Raw genomic sequence first — 23483 nt, 5'->3', positions numbered from 1 at the left:
ATATTATAACCAAACATCATTCCATAAATCAATGAAATTTATTTGATTCCCCTTGCTTATGTTCGACATTTTTCTCTACAGAAGTTAGCACTAGTTATGTTAAGCACAGTTCGACCACTTAGAAAAAGGGAAGAGATGTCATATTGGACCTTATAATCTAGTATTTTTGTTTAGTAGTCCCTCCAAACGAGACAAAGTCCTTTTTGATAGATATATGCAATATTCTGATTGTTTACATCCTGAAGAAAATTTCTCACCAATTGTTTACATCCTAAAGGAAATTTCTCACCAAATTGGTTGTAAAAAAACTATGAAATATTTAGACCATGGAATATTGGGGGTCTACTGTATTCCGAAGATGCATGCACAAAAGTGAATACAAATGGTAGAATAAAGGATAAAGAAATGCTTATTCAAAAAAAAAAAAAAAAAAAAAAGGATAAAGAAATGCTAAAAGTGAGCCAATAGTGTAGGTACTACTGGGCTTGTTTGGCAAGTGACATTACAAAACAGAGTAGTGGGTTGTTAGTTTTTGAAATTAGTAAAAAGTGATGATGTGATATAAAATAAAAAGAATTTGTATAAAAATGTGAAAAAGTTTTGTATTGTAGTGAATTTTTTTATTTGAATAGTAATAAAAAATTATTGATGTGATATAAAAAAATGAAAAAAGTGATAATGTTTTGATGTCGATTAGTAGTGAAAAGTATAAAAAAAAGAAAAAAAAAAAGTACATGAACAGTACTGTAATGTATTGTTCATTGACAAACAACCCCACTATTTGTGCGTACAATTTATCCACGGCTAGCTTAAGCGCTAACGTGGCAGTGTGACGTGACATTGCAACGTCAACTCCCCTACCCCAAAAAAAGAGGTTGGGTATTTTCTCCTGACGACCTCCGAGGGTTGTCTGCACTACCATTGAAGCCCTTCTCGAGGTGGCCACGACCACTCTGACATTCAGTTTGTTTGTCGCGGCCATCAGACGTTTTTGATCTAGTAGTTGCGATTATCAAATCTGATGGTCACAACTACCTCCACGTGGTGGTTGGGACTGACACGTCCAAAGGGCTTAGAAAAAAGGTTGGGTACTGTGCTCAAAGCCATAGCTTGTTAAATTCATCGGGTTAGGCCTGGCTCAGCCCAAAATTGATTGACGGGCTTGGACTAAAGTCACTCAACCAATAGTGGTTGAACGTAGACAAATTACAAGACCTAAAACCAAAAAGAAGAAAAAAAATATTAAAAAAAATAAAACGACACCGCAACGGCATATTAGTTACGACGTCACACAGTGACGCTGACACGCGCGCTTTCCAGTCCCGCAGGCCCCCCTCAACAAATCAACCTCTCGACCAACCCACCCACAGTCAAAACATAGAAACTCAACAAACACACACACTCTCTCTCACGCGCAGTTATGGCAATGGCGGCAATGGCTCTTCGCAGAGTCTCCTTCTCCGTCAAGAACACTGTTCGACCATTCGTCAATCACATGGTACTTTTTTCGATTTTGAAATTATTTCTCCGCGAGATCGTTTTCTTTTTCTCTATCTTGATCTTCATTTTTACCCGCCATATCCTTAATGTTGATATTGACTTTGGATCGCAGTCCTCTTTGCCCAGCGAGGCAGTTCAGGAGAAGGAAAAAGCTCGCGCTACCGTAAGCCATTTCTTTCTTAACAAAACGCATTTAAGATCTCTGATTTTTTTTAAAAGTTTATTCAAAAGCTTTAGCTGATCTGGTTCTGATTATTTTTCATCAAATGAAATGAATTTCGTGCTAAGAAGTTTTTATTGCAGTGGATTAAGCAGTTGAATGCTCCGTTGGAGGCCATGGATCCGGAAATCGCCGACATAATCGAGCTCGAGAAAGCTCGGCAATGGAAGGTGCAGGCGTACATACATCTTATCGAGCTTCTCTTTTTCTTCAAGTTCATTTTGAGCGATAAGATTACTTTAGATTTTAAATCTTTAGAGTGGATGTCAGGATGTGATATAATTGTTGTTTAGGACATTTCAATCTGAGGTTTAATTTGAAAGTTTTAGTTTGTGGTGATTGGGACAATCTCATTTTTGTATATGTAGGGGCTTGAACTTATACCTTCCGAGAATTTCACATCGTTGTCAGTGATGCAAGCTGTTGGCTCTGTCATGACCAACAAATACAGTGAAGGCTATCCTGGAGCTAGATACTACGGAGGAAATGAGTACGTGTCTCTGTGTGTGTGTGTGTATATATATGTATATTTATATATAATAACCGGTACTGTCTCATGCAATGAGGGAGTTTTTGATATTAATGAGGTAAATGAAATGACGGCTTCCTTATTTAGTGTGTTCTTTTCTTCTTCTTCTTTTTTTTGTAAGTGGCTTGTATTTTTTAGTTTTTTTGATTTATTGGTTTTTGCTTCCACTTTAAATTTCAGAATCTATATATGTTATATATACTTTGAATCTTTATCTGTTCAGGTACATCGACATGGCTGAGTCCTTGTGCCAAAAGCGCGCATTAGAAGCTTTTAATTTGGATCCCGCAAAATGGGGAGGTATCGAACTAAACATATGATTTGTATCCATGGTTAGGCAAACATCAGTATTATAAATTTAAGTATACCTTATATATATATATATATCAGTTTGATGAGCGTCCTCTCCCAATTGTTTGCCTAAAGTTAATTTCACAGTTTTGAAGAAATAATTCCAGAGAGCCTTACTGATACAATAATCAGATATTACTGATAAAAGACAGCCCTTGAAGTTGGAGTTTAGTGGTTCCCAGTGCTCTATAGAGGTGGGCCAAAAGCCTCTAGATTTTGGGGTTTGTTGATTGGAAGGCTAATTTAAGCCAATATATGGGTTTCCTTTTTGTGTTTGAAGTCATTTTACAAGCATACAATTATCGTAACCTGTTAGTCTTGCCCTCATTTTGTGAGATAATATTTATATTTGTATGGGCAGTTAATGTGCATTTATGTTGTCAGGAACTTGTTATATTCGTTGGCTTTATCCCTTGCTTTTGTTGAGTCATGCTTATTTCTCTTTTATATCATTCGCATTTTCATTTTTGCCACACAAAGGGAACTGTATCATGAATTCTTGCTTTATAGAAGTTACTGCATGCTTTATTTTTGCAGTCAATGTGCAATCGCTATCTGGATCCCCTTCTAATTTTCAAGTTTACACTGCATTGTTGAAACCTCATGAGAGAATCATGGCTCTTGATCTACCTCACGGTGGTCATCTTTCACATGGATATCAGGTGCCTATACCTTTGGTTTGCCCGATGAATTGGGTTGTTTTTTTTTCTGCTTTTGGTGATTACAAATGAATACCTCTCTCTAGTTCTCAGTTGGTTGGTACTTGGTGCCTTTGCTTTCCTTTTTGGCCTGGGAAGCAAAAGTCAGAGCAACAACCTTTGTCAACAAAATTTAACAGTGCTTTTCTTTTATCAATTTAAACTTAAGTTTTAGATGCACAAACAGTATTTGGCACATGGTGATGTTGTGTATGATCTTATATCTATGTCGAGCATGTATTAACTACCCATGTACATAACTATTATATATAATCTTATAATCTTTTCAAATGTAAAGTGGGTTTTTAGATTTATGTTTTTTTTTTTTTTTTTTTTTTTTTTTTTTTTTTTTCTATATTAAAGATAATATGCAATGTGTATAGACATAGAAACTTATTCAATACAGGGGGCAAGTTTCCCAATCTTCTGCTTACTGATTTTTAAAATTAATTCTTCCAGGTTTTATACATTAAGTTTGCCATCTTTACCCCTTAATGTCAGCTCTAATATACTACCCATGCACATAACTATTATATATTATCTTATAATCTTTTCAAATGTAAAGTGGGTTTTTAGATTAACTAGCTCATAATCCGCGCAATGCGCGGGATTATTAATTATAATTTAATTTTGAAACTTAAAAAAAAAAATCTCCATTGCACATAGAACATTACATGAATATATAAATCACATAAAATTTTACTATCAAAAGAACCATAATTTTCGTTTTAATCCATATAAATTAGAACATTTAAAATATTCCCAGATGTGTAGTTTAAAATGGAAAGAAGTGTAAAGAGAAAAACCTGGATTCTGATTATCAAAGCATTAATAGTAGGATTAATAGTAAGATTCTCTGATATTGTTAGTGTGATACGTATTACGTTTTTTAATTTTATTTTTTTTTAGTGTGTACTACGTAGGACTTTGTGTACAAAGTGTATGCAAGAAACATTTCTCTAAATTAAAACATGTTAAAATCTTAGTTCCCATAGGTGTAGTTTAGAATGAAAATGAGTATGAAGAAAAATAGCAAGAAGAAAACCATTATTTTGATTACCAAAGCATAAAATAGAAAATTAGCAGGAATTTTTTATATTGTCGGTGTGATATCTATTATATTTCAATCCTATATAATTCTGAACATTCGAAAAACCAAATAAACGAAGAAAAAAAATTATGGATTCATGCCACATGTCACAATTTTAGGCCAACTCTAAATTAGAACTCAGCTTTTATATATGTGTGTGTGTGTGTGTGTGTGTGTGTGTGTGTGTGTGTGTGATGATAAGGAAAAGTTTTTAATTTTAGATTTTTTTTTTTTAAATTCTCATCACTTAATGCTATAATGCGAAAAAGTCTTTATTTTGGTCTCATGAAGATTCACACCCATGATCTTTTCATTAAAGCACAATAAATTTATTAAAATTATGACAAAACCGGTTCAACCTTTAAAATTCACCGGTTTTTTTACTTAAAAGACCAGTTCAGTGTTTAAAAAATGATGGGTTCACGTCACTTGTCACAATTCTAGGCCATCTCTAAGTTAAAATTCAGCTTTTATATATATATATATGATTAGTAAATGTTTTTTTTCTATATTAAAGATAATATGCAATGTGTATAGACATAGAAACTTATTCAATACAGGGGGCAAGTTTCCCAATCTTCTGCTTACTGATATTTAAAATTAATTCTTCCAAGTTTTATACATCAAGTTAGTCATCTTTACCCCTTAGTTTCAGCTCTAATATCTTGGTCTGTGGAAACAATATGGATTATTTTGAGAACATAAACATTTATGGTTATGAATATATGTGAGTGAAATTTGGGTCAGAAGTAAATCATTGTTTCGCTGTCTATGTGTTCTTTGTTAAGTTCAACCTTAACAGAGCCAGATAAATGGTTAACAGAAAAGATGGGAAGGAAAATTTTGTAAGTGATTTTATGGTTGAGAAGCCTTGTGATGAAGTACACATGTAAGACATTTGTGATGAAGCATACATGTGGTGAAGCACACATGTATTATGTAAGCACTTGGCAGTCTGTGGATTTATAAGCCAATTAACGATCTCTCTCTCTCTCTCTCTCCAAAATCAGCATAGATTCTCCAAATACACAATATATTATTGCATGCAGTGGAAAGGGCATTGCCATTACTTATCATAAGTTGCCATATCTTGAACATTTAAAATTGGACTATCTATAATTTTTGTGTAAATTTCACCCGGAAAACCAGCATTTTTAAGGGCCATAGTATTTTCTGATTGCTATAAATAGACTGAATACATTTTTTGAACACCTTATGTGTAGATGATCAGGAATGTTCTTTTATGCATATCTATTTTTTTGATTAGTAATCGCATATTCATTAAAAAGCGCAAAGGTGCAACCCAAGTACATTAGAAGTATGCAAGAGAGACACCTAGCTAGAAGTAGAAAAAAGATCTGAAAAAATATGAAAGCTCGAAATATTAAAATAAAAAAAAGCATCCCAATGAAAAAGAGTCTTAAAGAATAAAACGTTCAATTCCACCCATGTCCTCTCACGTCCTCAAAATTCCGATTGTTTCTTTCCCTCCAAATACACCACATAAGGCATGACGAAATTATCTTCCAAACTGCATCAAGCTGAAATCTACTGCCTATCGCTCTCCAGCAATTGAAGAGATCTACCATCCGACTAGGCATAACCCAAGCCAATGCGACCGACTAAGCAAAAAACGTCATTCTCAAGAAAACCTTATTCTGCCAAATACGCCTTCAAGGGAAGGGAGTACTATCACGGGGAACAAGAACATTGTAGTATGATCTAATATCAAACAACCCTCTCTTGGAAGCAACCCAACAAAGTTTATCTTCACCACCCCGTCTCATCTTGAAGGAATTATGCATATCTATGTGGAAAAGATTTTTCTTCTTCTTTCTTTATATACAAAATTACTATGGGTACTGAAAGTGTTCCAGAAACTGTGCAACTATATCAAACATCTGAGAAATTGAATTTCTTGTGGTCTGAAGGGCTTTAGTATTTTGAAGTGGAATCTAATTACTGTATTTAAAGGAATACTGTTTGTCCATATACTGTATGATACGCTAGTGTTCATCAGTTTTTGGCCATTGTGCAGACTGACACCAAGAAGATATCTGCCGTGTCTATATTCTTTGAGACAATGCCGTACAGATTGAATGAGAGCACTGGTTATATTGACTACGATCAGGTACCTTATCATATGTCTTTCTGTGGAAATTCTCATACTAATCAATAGAAAATAGATGCTCTGGAATTCTACTATCATACTCGTTCATATGTTTTTGTAGAAACTCTCATACTAATCATATGTTTTTTGTCAGTTATGGCATGTTTGGCTGCAAGACCAGTATTGTTTATGTTCATGCTCAGAAATAGGATATATGGAGTGAAATGAAAGTTCTCTGTTTTACTTTCCGCAGATAATATTGGCAAAATCATTTGTACTGAAGTAATATGGAAATTGCAACTAAATTATGTAATTTTGGTTTTGTTGGTTCTTCATACTACAGTAGACTTCGCAAACTGTGTGTCAATAATGTTTTGTGCCAAAACAGCGGTTCTGCGGAGTTGCACATTATTATAATCACCACATATCAAAGAGTTAGATTTCTTTTAAATCAGAATGTAAGCCCTTGTGTTTCCTGGAGATAGAGAATTTCAATGTGTGATTTGCCAGTAATTAACTGTACGTTCTCGTTTTTTAAGAATATGACTGCTCAGTTGTTTCGAGTTTCCAGTGACCTACAGTGGTGAAGTATTTGCTGTTTGTCTGATTTACTTTCTCTATATCAAGAAAATGTAAGTTTGAGTGAGAACTGAAATCTCTCCCCCCCACCCCCCGACTTGTGCATGGATTAAGTAGGTTACATATTCTGATTTGGCAGAGGGCTAATTTTTTTAGCTCTTCAGATAATTTTTACTTTTGTTTCAGATTGTTCTTGGAAACTGCACTTCCTTTTTTTTTTTTGTAAAAAAAAAAAAAATTCTAATGAAGGGTTGAACTATGTGAATGAAAATGTCTGCAGTTGGAGAAAAGTGCCACTCTTTTCAGGCCAAAACTAATAGTTGCTGGTGCGAGTGCTTATGCACGCCTTTATGACTATTCACGCATCCGCAAGGTAAACTTTGGCTTGACCTTCACAATTGTGATGATCATGATCATGCATTAGTGAATTCTAATTGATTAGACTACAAAATTTACTTCCGCTGGTTTTGACAGGTCTGTGATAAGCAGAAAGCAGTTTTGCTGGCTGATATGGCACATATCAGTGGATTAGTTGCAGCTGGTGTTATTCCATCTCCTTTTGAATATGCGGATATTGTGACGACCACAACACACAAGTCGCTTCGTGGCCCACGTGGGGCTATGATCTTCTTTAGGAAGGGGGTGAAAGAGATTAACAAACAAGGGCAAGAAGTGAGTCCTCCTAATTTTAATTTTTTTTGAAAGCCAAATGATTAGAAAATGAATGTGGAAAGGAAAAAGTGTCATCTGTCTCCCAGTTAGAGTAGATTCATGCATTTCCCATCCTGTTTTGCTACTTGTGCGCAAGTTTTTCTTTAATCACTCATGGTTTTGTTTGGTACCAATGTTATAAGCTCTGGAGTAAGTACCTAGAATGAATTGCTCAAATGTTGTGTTTTATCCAACAGGTGTTGTATGATTATGAAGACAAAATCAATCAGGCTGTCTTTCCTGGACTTCAAGGTGGTCCACACAATCATACCATAGCTGGTTTAGCAGTTGCACTGAAGCAGGTTGTTTATTTGAGTTAAATCCAAAAGAAACTGCGATTAGTATCTTAGAAAAATGCCAAAGGGCCTTTTCTTTTAGAAAAAATAGCCATCTCATGTATATTTGGCTCTTGGACTATTTTGTGATTACAGGCCAGAACTCCAGAGTTCAAGGCTTATCAAGAGCAAGTTCTCAGTAATTGTTCGACATTTGCACAGGTACAATGAATGGGTACTTATCTAACATTTAGCAAGTTAGCTACATTTTTTCTTTTTGAAGTTGGGGGGGTTGTTACTGTGTTAGGCTTATACATACACCCCTTTTCTTGATTACCATTGCCAACAACTAGTAGTTGTGTTTTATTTTCTTATCTGTCTCGTTATTTTCCTCTGATAGCTTTCTCTTCTACTTGCTCTGAGCATGCAGAGTTTGTTAGAGAAGGGCTATGAACTTGTATCTGGTGGAACTGAGAACCATTTAGTGTTGGTGAATTTGAGGAACAAGGTAAAAGGAAAAATTCCTTCCTTTGGCAACAGTTTTGTTTAGTAATTTTTCTTTTCCTCTCAGGAAGTTTTATTAGGACTATCCTCGGGTGTTTTTGCATGTTAGATAAACTCTTCAAGAACAACTTTCCTATGATTTATTGCTGCATAAACCCTCTGTTACTTTAGAGAAATTCATTTGGGAAAATCATAAAACTTCGATGTATAATGGATGGATGTTTTTTATATTAGTTGGGCTACAAACAGTTTATATATGAGAAAGGAAATCAATAATTTCTTTTGTAAATTTTATTTGATAGGCTATCGATGGCTCAAGAGTTGAAAAGGTTTTGGAATTAGTTCATATTGCAGCCAATAAAAATACTGTTCCTGGGGATGTGTCTGCCATGGTTCCTGGCGGCATTCGTATGGGTACACCCTTCCTCCTTTGATCATCTTATACCAGCTGATTATTGGCTATGTACTTTATTTTGATGAAGGTCTGTTCTCTGTTGCTTCAGGAACCCCAGCTCTCACATCTAGAGGGTTTATCGAGGAGGATTTTGCTAAAGTGGCCGACTTCTTTGATGCAGCCGTGAAGTTGGCCTTGAAGATCAAGGCTAATGCTGAAGGTTTACTATTTAATCACCTCTAGATGTTCGTTGTTTTATTTTAATGCTCTAATGTTTAGTGGTGAATTTTAGCTGCCAACATTATGCTCACGTATGTGTTCTGATACCGTAAATCCAGGAACAAAGTTGAAGGATTTCGTGGCAACTATGAAATCTGATGTGCACATTCAATCTGAGATCGCGAAGCTCCGGCATGAGGTTGAGGAGTATGCTAAACAATTCCCAACTATTGGCTTTGAAAAAGAAACAATGAGATACAAGGACTGAAGAAGCTTGTTTCTGGTGCAAGGTTTGTCAACCTATTTCAAAAGCAAAGTAATTTTATTGTAGCACTTGTGCCATTTGTCAGATCTTCTTGGATTGTTTTGTCCCATGTCAGAATAAATGTAATTGTTTTCTCATTTAATGCATTTGTATTTATTTATTTGCTATTTTCATTATTCTTCTCATAGTATGCCTGTTCTTTACTATCTTGCAAGTAGAGGCTTAGGTGTTGGATGCCTATGATGTTAGTTGTGAGATTTTAATTACACGTGGCATTTTATTCTTATTCTTAGGCTATTTAAAAAACCACTGAAAATTTAGAAGAAAATTTGAATATAACACTAACTCGATGTGACACATTTCTGTAGCAGTTTGGATTTTCTTTTTAGAAATGGCATGACAGACATGAATGAAAATTTTCTCCGTACGTGTAGGAGTACAATCTTGATTCTCGTGTAGAAACATTAGAATATATAAATTTTACCCATTCACACTTCTAACTTGTTTCTGCAGAGATGCATTCCTTACTGGGCGGAACATCCAAGTCGGCGTCAATATGTTCTCTATATCTGAGGAAGTGAAGGAGGGATAATAGCATAGGAGCATGTCGAGCTTTCGTTTATATAATCCAGATAATGTTTGTTTTAATGTTCCCCCCACCAATGTAAATTAAAATTCTGTTAACTGATGCTTTGCAAAATATAAACATTGATTTTCTCAAAAAAAAATAATAATAAAATATATATATATATATATATATATATATATATATATATATATATATATATATATATATATATATATATATATATATATATAAACATTGATTATTAATCGATTTGTTGTCAACTTGCACGGTCTACTTTTTTTTTTTCTTCTTCTTTTTTGGGGGGAGGAGGAGAGCCATAAAAGGGACAAATGGAACAAAAAAAATCTCTATAGTCGTGGGTCTGCTGACCCACAAGCCATGGGTCCCTGACCCACGACCAGTTTAAAGTTTTATTGATTTAATTTTTAAATGGGAGCATTTTGAGAATTTTAGCATCCTTTGTTAAGATGTACACGAATGGTTGATATTGTAAATTTTTTAAATAAGATGACTAGACATTGCAATTTTTAAAATTTAAGAGTAGGATTGTAAAAGTGCTACTTACATAAGGGGTAAGTGAAAAAAAAAAAAAAAAAAAAAAAAATTCTCACCCCAATATTTAGGAAAGCTTTATTTATTATTATTATTATTATTTTCCCACATCTTCATTATGTTAGTGTAAACTCTCAATGGATTATCTATTTGTAACTTTAAGTTAGAATAGATAATAAAAGTGTTAAAAAGAGACTCCATCAGCTTATGTATTCCAAATCTATAATAGATTTTCCTTAATTCCATAAATAGTGGAACTCTACATGTAGAGTTATACTATTCACTTATCTATTTTTTTTATTCTTTATCTCCACTTTTTTAGCTTTGCTTTTTTTCCTTTTTCCCTCCATCACTCCACGTTCTTTTTTTTTTTTTTTTTTTTTTTTCTTCCTTTATAGTGGAGATTTAAGAGAAAGTGTGCAAAGTAGTGGAGTTATAAAGCGGGACCCACGTGAAAAAAATACTATAATGAAATAAATAAATTAAAAATAATAAAAAAATAATATAGAGTTAAGAATAGATAATCGGATGTATAGTGCATTTAAAATTCATTAGCTAAACTATATAAAATAGATTTTGATTAGCTATTCTAGATTGAAAAATACATAAACCATTGGGAATGCTCGACGTGGATACATCAGACTCGACCTTATTTCCTGTGTATATCATGTTGACTGAAAATAAGTGGGTGCTTGATCCAAATTCCAATGCATAAATTATTATAATTGACAGCATTGTAAGAACATTTCCAACAGCTTTCCAACTACTTCTCTTAAGTATAAAAAATAAAACTACCTTTTACTTTCATATAAAAAAATACACAATAGCAGCTTTTCTTAATTTTTTCCTATATCATTAAAATATTATTTTTTTTACTTTTACTTTAATTAAAAGTAAGAAAAAGAAGATAAAGTAGGAGAGAGATAATATATTTTGTGAATAAATAATTGAATGGAAAGTAAATAGTGTTTCCCAATGCATTGGAAAGTACTATTCACTTCCCAGGGAAACGAAAAATTTTAGGAAAGCTACTGTGGAGGAATTTTTGTAACTTTCTTAAAATTTTTCCTAAAATTTAGGGAACAGACCCACTTTAGGGAAGTTGTTGCGAATGCTCTAATGCATCAGCAAATATCTACGAAAGATGTCCTTAATTACCATGAAGCACAACATTCATACGTACGAGAGATATGATTTCTTACTAATTTTTTACACAATTAAAAACATAGTTATTTTATGTGGCAAAGAATTATAAGCTTTTTTTTTTAAAAAAAAAAAAAAAAAATCACAATTATCCTATAATTCCATATCATATAAGATAGTTGTGTTTTTAGTTATGTAAAAAGTTGGCAAAAAATCATATCTCTATCTACGAAGACAATCTAGTTCATACAAGCATAAAAAAAATAAAAAAGAGCAAAATAAAGTTTTCGTGAAATTCTTGTAATACAGTTTACTAAATTAATATTTATCTTTAAAATATGTCATTCTTACATTTTTTTTTTTAAATTAATAAAGAGATTCTCATGTGCATCTAAAAATCACATATTGTAAATTTAATATGCGGAATTAAAGAAAATTCTCAAAATCAAGTTTGAAGATATATATATATATATATATATATATATATATATATTTTGAAAAATAGAGAAGAGATAAATTCATCTTAAATTTTTATATTTAATTACTATTTCCAGCGGGTGGTAGTTAGGCGTTGGCCTAAGTTACAAAGGCGTCCCTTCCCTTCAGTTCCCTCCACAATTTTACCCGGAGAAACAGATAGGAGAGGATAAGTAGTTAAGTACGCTGCTGACTGCTGTATACGAATTTCCTTTAATCCGACATACACGCTATCCCAAAATCCTTCATGGCTTCTTTGCCTTCTGTTGCTGTCACTCGCACTCCCAAGCTCGACCCAGAATTCAGAAAGCATCCAACCGGTTCTCCTGCCACGGAAAAGGTACTTAAAAGTAATTAAAGAAATCTATGAATGTTTAGCTTTGAAGAAACTTGCATATGTTGGCTGTACATGATTTGTTGTTAGAAACCTCATAAAATTCGTGTATACATATACCTGGTTTTAATTCCATGGTTTCGCTGTTTGCATTTTTGTAGGGACGAATAACATGTTCAAATTAAAGCCACTTAAAGCTTTTTTATTTTTTATTTTTATTTTTATAGCTTTGGTGAAGCTACATTTTAAGAGCTGAATAAGCCCAATTTTCAATTTAGGAAGCAAAAAAAAAAACAACTTTGATAATGTTGACTGATACATGATGCCAACATTTAAGCTTGCTTTCATGCGCTTCTTTTTTCCTACATAATGTGTACTATCAAGCATGGAGTGATCATAAAGTTGCATATTGTATCTCAGAGTCAAAGCATCTCATATCAGAAGAATCAGACACTCACCCATTTGGATGGAAGTTCAGAACTGAGGTCTCTGGATTTCCGAGAGGCGCTTTTGATGATAAAAGAGGGGCCGGAAAAGGTCCAATCATCTTTCTACGTCCCCCTTTTGCAAGAATGCATAGACAGAAATTCTGTTTTGGAAGCACAAATCGTTCATGGTCACATCATGAAGACAGGAACACATGGAGATTTGTTCATCATGACGTTCCTTATTAATGTTTATGCAAAATGTGGAACCATGGAAAATGCTCTTAAAGTCTTTGACAATATGACTAGAAGAAATGTTGTGTCCTGGACGACCCTGATGACGGGCTATGTTCACAATTTGCAGCCAGCACTTGCCATCCAGGTTTTCCAAGAAATGTTGGAGGCTGGGGCTTATCCTACGAATTATACTCTAGGAACTGCTTTAAATGCTTGTTGTTTGTTGCAATCTGTTAGGCTGGGGAAGCAATTTCATGCCTATATTATCAAATATAAGATTGACTTTGACACAAGTGTCGGCAATGCCCTTTGTAGCTTATACTCCAAACTTGGCAACTTGGAATCTGCTATTAAATCCTTTGAGGGGATTGGGGAAAAGAATGTGATCTCATGGACTGCAGTGATATCCGCTTGTGGTGATAATGGTGAAGCTGCAAGGGGTTTAAGGTTTTTCTCTGAGATGCTTGCCAAGGACATCAAACCCAATGAGTTCACCTTGACTAGTGCCTTGAGCTTGTGCTGTACAACACTGTCTTTGGGTGTCGGGGCTCAAATTCACTCTATGAGCATTAAACTTGGCTGTGAATCATATCTACCCATTAGAAATTCTATCATGTATTTGTACCTTAAATGTGGATGGGTTAGAGAGGCTCATAAATTGTTTGATGGAATGGAAACTGTTAGCCTGGTTACATGGAACGCACTGATTGCAGGCCACGCCCAGATAATGGACCTTGTGGGCGATGATCTTTCAGCATGCAAAACTGGATATGAGGCACTTAGCATTTTCATTAAATTGAACCGGTCAGGCATGAAACCTGATCTATTCACCTTCTCAAGTATCTTAACTGTATGTAGTAGATTGGTGGCTCTAGAACAGGGGGAACAAATTCATGCTCAGACCATTAAATCTGGGTTTTTGTTGGATGTGGTAGTGGGCACTGCACTAATTAATATGTATAATAAATGTGGAAGCATTGAGAAAGCAAGTAAAGCTTTTGTGGAGATGGATACAAGAACTATGATATCATGGACTTCTATGATTACAGGTTTTTCTCAGCAAGGCTGGTCTCAGCAAGCGTTGCAGCTCTTTGAGGATATGAGACTAGCTGGAGTTAGACCAAACCAGATTACTTTTGTGGGTGTTCTATCAGCTTGTAGCCAAGCTGGAATGGTCAATGAAGCACTAAGTTATTTCGAGCTGATGCAAAAGGAATATAAGATTAAGCCTGTAATGGACCATTTTGCATGCTTGATTGATATGTTTGTGAGGCTGGGTCGGCTAAATGAAGCTTTTGATTTTATCAAGAAAATGGATATGGAGCCCAGTGAGTTTATATGGTCGCTCTTGATTGCAGGGTGTAGAAGTCATGGGAATTCTGAGTTGGCTTTTTATGCAGCTGAACAATTACTCAAGCTCAAACCAAAAGATACAGAGACTTATGTCTTGCTATTGAATATGTACCTCTCTGCAGGTCGATGGCAGGATGTTTCCAGGGTGAGAAAAATGATGAGAGAGGAGAAGCTTGGAAAATTACAGGATTGGAGCTGGATTAGCATCAAAGACAAGGTTTATTCATTTAAACCAAACGACAAGTCGCATTTCCATAGCGCAGATATTTATGAATCATTGGAGAATTTGCTTGACCGAGCAAAGAGTCTTGGATATGAGTCTCTAGAAACTTTGGAGGTAACTGATGAGGATGAGGAAAAGACACCTTCTTCAACTGCTTATCACAGTGAAAAGTTGGCTATTGCATTTGGTCTGTTGAACATGCCAAATGCTGTGCCAATAAGGGTTATCAAGAGTGTCTTTATGTGCAGGGACTGCCATAATTTTGTTAAGCTCGTTTCATTGCTGACTGCTAGGGAAATCATCATTCGAGATAGCAAGCGGCTTCATAAATTTGTCAATGGACGCTGTTCATGTGGAGACTTTGGTGGTCTTCTTTGATATCATTGTCTTGGGGGGCGGTATAAATTCCAAAAATTCTTATTCCCGTGAACTTTTAACATGTCAAAACTTTGTTGATCCTCACGTTTTCAATAAAGTTGAGGGAGGTTGATGGATAGGGAGAGGGCTACCATGATAAATAGCCAGTTTGTGTTCATATACAAGTTGAATGACTTGATTCAAGGATTTGGCTTGCGTTCCGTGCCTCGGCATACCGAAGTTCACCATGGGTGTCACCCGTCTCCAAATACTGATATGCACTCCGTTGCCCAACCGGACTTACGCCGTGCTCTTGATCCAAGCTTTATACAGAAGCTATCAGGTATATAGCTTTTGCTGCTTGAGTGTCAGAAGAAAAAAAAAAAAGAAAAAAAAAAGGTGAAATGTATATGGGTTTATATACTCTGTCCTTTCGCATATTTTTTGGCCAAGTATGTCCTTAATCCAATTTAGGCACCATAATAGAATCTAATGATTCTTTATTTTTATCACATCTTACATGCTAACATGTTAGCATTATAGTGAAAAAAAAACTGTTGGTTTGCTAGAATTTTTGCTTAATTAATGGGTATTGTTTAGCAATTTCAGCATTTGGTTAGTCCTTCGGATATTGTAATTTTCAAGTCATGAACACATGCAGCATCAGAGATGTCATACACGGTATCAAAGTACGCTTCATTATTGCTCAGGAAAATGGTATTAAAATGTTCTGGGAGCTCTTTAGAGTATGTATAAACAACAAATTATTTTCTGCTGTGAAATTTCGTAAAAAAAAAAATGATGAATTTTTGTTAGTGTGTCACATCAAAACCAATAAAATCATAATTGTTGATACAGTTTTCAGTATGGCAAAGTGTTGCCTGATGATTCGCCTTGTTCTTCATGATCTGCAAAATAATAAACATTTCGTCAGGGGTGCCGACGATCCCCCTCCGATGCCTAAGTCGGAGAGTATTGATTATGATTTTTAGAGAAAACAGTGTGCTTAAGATAATTGAGTCTATCTTTATATCTTTATAAATATGTATTTATAGGCTGAAAAATAGCAACAAATCTGATGGCTGGACCTAATATTATTTAGGGCCTTAACTGTGGGCTGATCATGGGCCTAGTGGCCCACAACCTTTATGAGCAAATAATTTCCCTAACAATAATATATGTTGCTCATAATAAAAATAAAAAACTAGAAATATATAAAAATTAAAATTAAAAACTAAAAAAATTATAAAAAAAAAAAAAAAAAAAGAAAAAAAAAAAAAGAAAGAAAGAAAGAAAGAAAGAAAGAAAAGAAAAGTGGGGCCGTAAAAGGGGGTGGCCAACACCACCATTCTCTTCCAGCAACACTGCGTCTTCAAAGTTAGTATATTTATTGTGTTATGTGTGTATACGATATTTATATTATTTAAATTTATTAAAAGACATGTTAATATTAAAATCATGTGTGGTTAAATAAATCAACTTTAAATTACAACCATAAAATAAAATGAAAATGAATGATTTGCAATGAAAGGTAGAGGATTCTTATCTAATTATGTGACCCCATGAAGGAGAAAATTAAAAGTCTTGGAATGATGGAGACATATTGTGTCTACGTGCCAATTGGATTTTATGCGTGTAAATCGTTTAGAATCTTTTACAGTCAAACTAAAAATGATTGATGTTGACCATTATTTTTGTTCTTACTAAACACCGTAAAGTACTAAAATTATTTTTTAAAAATTATTTTTCATTGAAACAAACATAGCATTAAAATTAAAACAAATGGAAATGATTTTTTTTTCCGATGCAAGTCACCATCACCCAGAAGTAGCCTTAATATATACATGCAGGCTCTCCCACTTCCTTGTTGTCGTCGCCCTTAATTGGCCTGCTGCTGCGAAGGATTTTTATAGTCATATACGGACAGTAAATAAACATTATAGTAAACCAAAAAGAAAACCCAGGATATTATAGTAAAATCAACGACCTCGCATGCATATTGCATATACATAGCAGTCATATCTCTCTCTCTCACCCGCACTGAGTACACACGCAACATGGAAACTTTGGAAACAGAGGCAGCACGAAGCAAGGAAGTGACAGACGTAGACGAAGAGGAGCAGTCACCAATAGAGCAAGTCCGGCTGACGGTACCCACCACCGACGACACGTCACTCCCGGTATGGACATTCCGAATGTGGTCCCTGGGCTTGCTCTCCTGCGCCCTCCTCTCCTTCCTCAACCAGTTCTTCTCCTACCGCAGAGAGCCCCTCATCGTCACCCAGATCACCGTCCAGGTGGCCACCCTCCCCATCGGACGCCTCATGGCCTCTTTTCTCCCCACGACCAAGTTTCGGATCCCCGGCTTCGGGCCCCGCCACTTCTCGCTCAACCCTGGCCCCTTCAACATGAAGGAACACGTCCTCATCTCTATATTTGCTAACGCTGGAAGCGCTTTTGGGAATGGTTCTGCTTATGCTGTCAATATCTTTGACATCATAAAGGCTTTTTATCACAGGAGGATCTCTTTCTCCTCTGCTTGGCTTCTTATCATCACTACCCAGGTCTTATTTTCTTCCCTGGCCTTCCTTTATAACTTGAATATTCTTTCTCACTTTTGCTCTGTTTTGGTTGCCAAATCCGAAGGGAAGAGTTGGAAATGAAATCCCGCGTAGAGTATCATCAATAACATAACTGATTAATATGACATTTCTTGCGATCCTCTTTCGAACAAAACTGAAATATGCACTGAATCTTTTGTATACTTCCTCTCTGATTCCCATGGACTAAATCCAGCTTAAACCAAGCCCAAACGCCCAAGTGTTGTAGTTTCAACTACGTTAGAGCACTTTGGCACTGCAATTTTTTCAATTTTAAACTAAATTATAAAAAATTGTATATTTTTTTTAAATTTAATGTATTTTCAAATCGTAAATAAAATGGTTTGTTTTTAAAAACACGTGTTTTTTAAAATTAATCAGTAATTTTATCAAACATTAAACTACATGTTAAAAAATTATGTTTTCAATCACAAGTTATAAGACCGTAATTTTTACATATTTTAAAATCGCAAATCTGAGGATTGCGTTCATGTTAACACGCGCGTATGGTGGTGGTGTTGGTGTGTAGGTCTTGGGATACGGCTGGGCTGGGCTCTTGAGGAAGTATGTGGTCGAGCCGGCTCATATGTGGTGGCCCAGCACTCTTGTTCAAATCTCTCTCTTTCGGTATGCTTTTAAAATTATGGACACACGTGCATGTAACTAATTTTATTCCAATTTTTTTTTTAAAAAAAAAAAAAAAATTCCAATAACCTTGCAAACTAATGTGATAGCACAAATTTTTAGTCTTTTTTTTAATTGAATAAAGAAAAGGGTTATAGTAGAAGATCCTTCCTAATTCTGATTCAAAAGGAAAAATAAGTGAACGATCTTATAAACAAAAAATGGATAGACTCCTCAACAATAGACCCAAATCGAACTAAAACAGTACTAAAATAATTATATAGGGTTGAAAATGGGTCAAACAAGTGACCAAATCCTCTCAATAGGCTTTATTTTTAGATTTTAATGAGCAATGGTCAATGAATGCATTATCCAAACTTTAGTTATCCCTCGACTACCGTTAGACAGTGCCACATGGGGCCCCATTATTATGATTCCAATATCATGGAATCACTTAAGGCATGTGCCCATGTCTTTGTGGGGTATATACAATGTGATTCTCCTTTTCGGGCAAGTGCAATTATGTCATTCTCATAAGTTTGAATTTCATGTTTTCATATAAGAATTTGGATCGAGTGAAACCGTATTACATGTAATATACAAATAGTCATATAGACTTTCTCAGGTGCAAAGTCCACCTGCCAACTGATCGATATAATCCTATTTCTATTTTTTAACTAACTTTTTCTTCTTGCATGTTCTCTTAACTCTATATATGTCACTTGCCTCTTCCTCTTTCCTTGTAAACGGATGATTATTAAGATTTATTATCATAATAATTCTCACGTAATTATATATACAAGGTTTAGATAAACTAATTTGACATTCATTGACATTGTAGGGCATTGCATGAAAAAGAAAAGAAAGAGTATGGAAAGAAGCCCCAGTTATCACGAGTGAAATTCTTTGTGATCGCCTTGGCTTGTAGCTTTTGCTGGGAATTGTTCCCCGGGTACCTATTTCAAACCCTACAAAGCATTTCGTGGGTCTGCTGGGCCTTTCCCAAGTCAGTCACTGCCCACCAAATCGGGTCGGGTTTGAAGGGACTTGGGATTGGGGCCTTGACCTTGGATTGGACAACAGTGGCTTCCTTCCTATTCAGTCCTCTAACATGTCCCTTCTTTGCAATTGCTAACGTCTTCGTAGGGTATGCATTGATAGTCTACGTTGTAGTTCCCATTTCCTACTGGGGGTTGAACTTGTACAATGCTAAAACTTTTCCCATTTATTCGGCGGACTTGTTCTCTGCTCAAGGTCAGAAATACAATATCTCATTGATCGTCAATGACAAGTTTGAGTTAGATCGTGCACAGTATGATCAGCAAGGGAAGATCCATTTGAGCATATTCCTTGCTCTTGCCTATGGCTTTGGCTTTGCAACTATTGCATCCACAGTTTCTCACGTGGCTCTGTTCTATGGAAGGTAATGTTTTCTTGATAATTTGTTGACTCGTTAAAATATTGATTAAATAGTTAAATTGACTTTTTTTTATTAGTTTAAATTTGTGAGCTAAGTGATGATTTAACATATATAATGTCAAAGTCAAACGTCCTCAGCTCAATGAAATCAGTTAAATGTCGATAAGTTAAGTCGGCTGGTCATGGCTTTTTATATTGGGCCAAACCTCTTTTTTTGGAGGAAAATTGGGTTTTTTTTTTTAGTCAAAATGATTGTTTTTTGGGCTAAATACGTGTTTATTGGACATGTTTTTGAGATAAATAAGCGACGCAAAAAATTGAGGGTCAAAGTCGATTTGGTTAACCGACGAAATAAAAAATTCTAGCTACCGCACCCACATCGAAACAATTTTTTTATTCTGACTGCCAGCCGCAGGAAGTCGATAGGTTGTCGGTAAGTGGTAATCGAATATTCTATCCACCTCTACGGCCCATCCCACTATGATGATGCGAAGGATATAGCATTTCTCTATGATGTTTTGTTGCCTAAATTGTGAAGGTTTTCGAAGAAATATTTTGTTGTTCCTTAAGCTGTTAACCGATGATCTCTGCTGTATACAAGATTGTCTATGAATTGTGTTTGACATTGAAGTATAATGGTAATTGGTACAGGGAGATTTATGATCGATATCGAGCTTCTTCAAAAGGGAAGGAGGATGTTCATACAAGACTAATGAAGAACTACAAGGACATACCTTCATGGTGGTTTCATTTGCTTCTACTTGTGACTCTCGCAGTCTCCCTTGTACTCTGTATCTTCCTGAAAAAGGAGGTCCAGATGCCTTGGTGGGGACTTCTCTTCGCAGCTGCTCTCGCCTTCATCTTCACCCTTCCCATCAGCATCATAACTGCTACGACAAATCAGGCAATCTTCAATATATAAATGGAAAAACTTCACTAACCAACCTTTCTGTCAAAATTTACCGTTAAATCAAACCGTTGATGAGTAAAATCTCCAAAATATCCCTAAGATGTTTATAAAATTACAAAAATACCTTGAATTTGGACAGAATATTTTGGAAATTTCACTTCCTCCATTAAGATTTAATGGTGAATTTGGATTAAAGGGTTGATAGCCAATGCATGTCATCGTCCAAGAATCATCATCCACTAATTGTTCACTTCATGTACGTACAGACCCCAGGGCTAAATGTCATCACGGAGTACATAATGGGAACAATATTGCCTGGAAAACCAATAGCCAATGTCTGCTTCAAGACATATGGGTATATGAGCATGAGTCAGGCAATCTCATTTCTTAATGATTTCAAACTAGGGCACTACATGAAGATCCCTCCAAGATCAATGTTCCTAGTACAGGTATGTTCACTATTCTAGCTTTATACTAGAATAATTCTTTGATATCTTTATAAAATATTTAGGAGTGGAAATTCTAGCGGCTGCAAGTAGTTTATCTGAATTTTAGTAAATCTAAGAAATCATTTCTATGAAACATTCTAGCGGCATTCATATCCGGCTTAGCAAACTTTAGCTAAAGAAATCATTTCTTCCTATTCTAATTTCACGCGATTTGGCGAACATTCTAAGAAGAGAAATGCTTGAGGTGCTACCTCAATTTATAAAGAATTTTGTAGTACCCACTCTTATGAGAATCTTACATATGACTTGGTTCATGTTACTTAAATTAACATTTATAAACAGAAATCATTCTTATTTGAATGAAACTGAAAAGACTGTTGTAACTTCCTACTTTCTGATGATTGCTTCGTCACATGCATTTGCATTCTAGTTCCTTGGAACCATCATAGCTGGAACAATCAATCTTAGCGTGGCATGGTGGCTTTTGAACACTGTCGACAACATATGCCAACCAAATATTTCTCCAAACAGTCCCTGGACATGTCCCAACTCCCATGTCTTCTTCGATGCGTCTGTTATCTGGGGTTTGGTTGGACCTCGCCGCATATTTGGCACTCTCGGAAACTACTCAGCCCTTAACTGGTTTTTTCTTGGGGGATTATTGGGACCATTTGCAGTATGGCTGCTACACAAGGCATTCCCAAATCAATCTTGGATTCCCCTCATTAACCTACCGGTGCTCCTGGGAGCAACAGGCTATATGCCACCAGCAACAACGTTAAACTATACTTCCTGGATTTTGGTCGGAACAGTCTTCAACTTTTTCATCTTCAGGTATCGAAAGAAATGGTGGCAGAGGTATAATTATATCCTGTCGGCAGCTTTGGATGCTGGAGTCGCGTTCATGGCTGTTCTGCTTTACTTCTCTCTGGGCATGGAGAACAGAAACTTGCACTGGTGGGGTTCTAACCCTGACATTGACCTTGACCACTGTGAACTCGCATCTTGCCCCACTTCCAAGGGTATATCAGTCGACGGCTGCCCAATATTCTAAGTCTCAATTAAATCAATCTAAGAAACAGAAGGTGCATGCTTGTTGTATTGTTAATAATTGAGGTTCTTAATTTATAGTAGGCCTCTATAAAACTCTACTTCTGATTGGTGTACATTTTGCTTTCATGAATCATGCTTGATTTATGTGTGGGATATTAATTTGGTCCACAGGATAAAACTAGTTCATCTGTTCGATTCGTTTTTATTGTCGTGCCAATTGTAAAATTATATATATGCAAGACCATTTCGGCAACCTCAGTCTTGGTGACTGCATAAACCTGCATGACCCTATCCATCTGTGCAAGGATAATGAGTGTTAGAAGATTTACCAAACACCATTATAATTTTATTTTTATTTTTTAAAAAAAAAAAAAATCATTTTTTTCCTTCTAGCCCACCGTCCGATCCCTTGCCAGATAGTATTTTTTGCTCTCAACTTAATTCGCAGTATTGCACAATCTACGTCCTACGATAACAAGGGTCAATATACATTTTGCTTTCATGCTTGTTTTGTGTGTGGGATATTTGGTCCATAGGGTAAAACTATAGTAGCATATATAATTTCAGATCCACAACTAGTTCATCTATTCGATTAATTTGTTTTATTCCTACGTGCCAGTTGTATAATTAATGGACAAAATTTTATTTCAAATTGAGTTGAAAAAAATACATTCAACTCAATTTATTAAATTGATTTGTGTCTATATAATAAGAAGATATGCGATGATATGATAATGAATTTATAATAATTAAGGAGGTTTTTTTGTTTAACGGATTTGCTAGTTATGCTCACATTTAATAGTGGACGCAGAAACAAGTTGAAAAGGATGGATCATATTTTTATCATGTTCTTGTAGGTTATGTCGTAGAAAAATTTTAAACGAAAAATTATCTTTTAGTTTAATGAAGAAAAAGCGTCTCTTTAAAAATAAAGAAAAAAACTTTTGAAAAAATTTTTTTTTTTTTTTGTGTTGCTTCGGGTAACATGTCATCAAGAGCGGATCTATTAAGGGGCCACGGGGCCCTGGACCTCCCGAGCCCCAAGATTTTTCCCCAACAAAAATAAATAAATAATTAAAATTTAACCCCTAATAAATAACATTTTTTTTTTTTTGAAGTTTTGGCCCCCTAAATTTTTTGTTTTCAACTTGGCCCCTCCAAATTGTTAAGTCTGGGTCTGCTGCTACTGCATATTATATCTTTAATAGATAACAATTTTTACGTTGATAGAAAAAACGGTTTTAAAATTATAGATCGAGATCCTAATCTAGCTATTTCACAGCAAGATTTTTT

General features: G+C 35.2%; 3 protein-coding genes across 3 annotated transcripts; all 3 read left to right on the top strand.

Annotated features, from left to right (window-relative positions):
• The first annotated feature begins 1339 nt into the window (after positions 1-1339).
• Positions 1340-10129, top strand: LOC133870946 (serine hydroxymethyltransferase, mitochondrial-like). Its single transcript, XM_062308247.1, has 16 exons — positions 1340-1498; positions 1613-1663; positions 1804-1890; positions 2089-2210; positions 2473-2549; positions 3138-3262; positions 6427-6519; positions 7358-7450; positions 7552-7749; positions 7986-8090; positions 8220-8285; positions 8494-8571; positions 8870-8981; positions 9071-9181; positions 9300-9470; positions 9959-10129. Exons 1-15 carry the CDS (start codon positions 1421-1423, stop codon positions 9446-9448), a joined length of 1545 nt encoding a protein of 514 aa, XP_062164231.1. The 5' UTR covers positions 1340-1420; the 3' UTR covers positions 9449-9470; positions 9959-10129.
• A 2231-nt stretch (positions 10130-12360) lies between these two features.
• On the top strand, positions 12361-15644 carry LOC133871102 (putative pentatricopeptide repeat-containing protein At5g52630). Its single transcript, XM_062308466.1, has 2 exons — positions 12361-12546; positions 12961-15644. The coding sequence occupies exons 1-2, from the start codon at positions 12454-12456 to the stop codon at positions 15154-15156; spliced, it is 2289 nt and encodes a 762-aa protein (XP_062164450.1). The 5' UTR covers positions 12361-12453; the 3' UTR covers positions 15157-15644.
• A 1514-nt stretch (positions 15645-17158) lies between these two features.
• LOC133871034 (oligopeptide transporter 4-like) lies at positions 17159-22349 on the top strand. Its single transcript, XM_062308376.1, has 6 exons — positions 17159-17699; positions 18265-18362; positions 19201-19782; positions 20430-20682; positions 20955-21137; positions 21568-22349. The coding sequence occupies exons 1-6, from the start codon at positions 17193-17195 to the stop codon at positions 22189-22191; spliced, it is 2247 nt and encodes a 748-aa protein (XP_062164360.1). The 5' UTR covers positions 17159-17192; the 3' UTR covers positions 22192-22349.
• Positions 22350-23483: the final 1134 nt, after the last annotated feature.

The sequence above is a fragment of the Alnus glutinosa genome, chromosome 6 (assembly GCF_958979055.1).
Source record: "Alnus glutinosa chromosome 6, dhAlnGlut1.1, whole genome shotgun sequence".
NCBI lineage: Eukaryota > Viridiplantae > Streptophyta > Magnoliopsida > Fagales > Betulaceae > Alnus > Alnus glutinosa.
The sequence above is the reverse complement of the archived record's forward strand: the minus strand, read 5'-3'. Positions and strand labels throughout refer to the sequence as shown.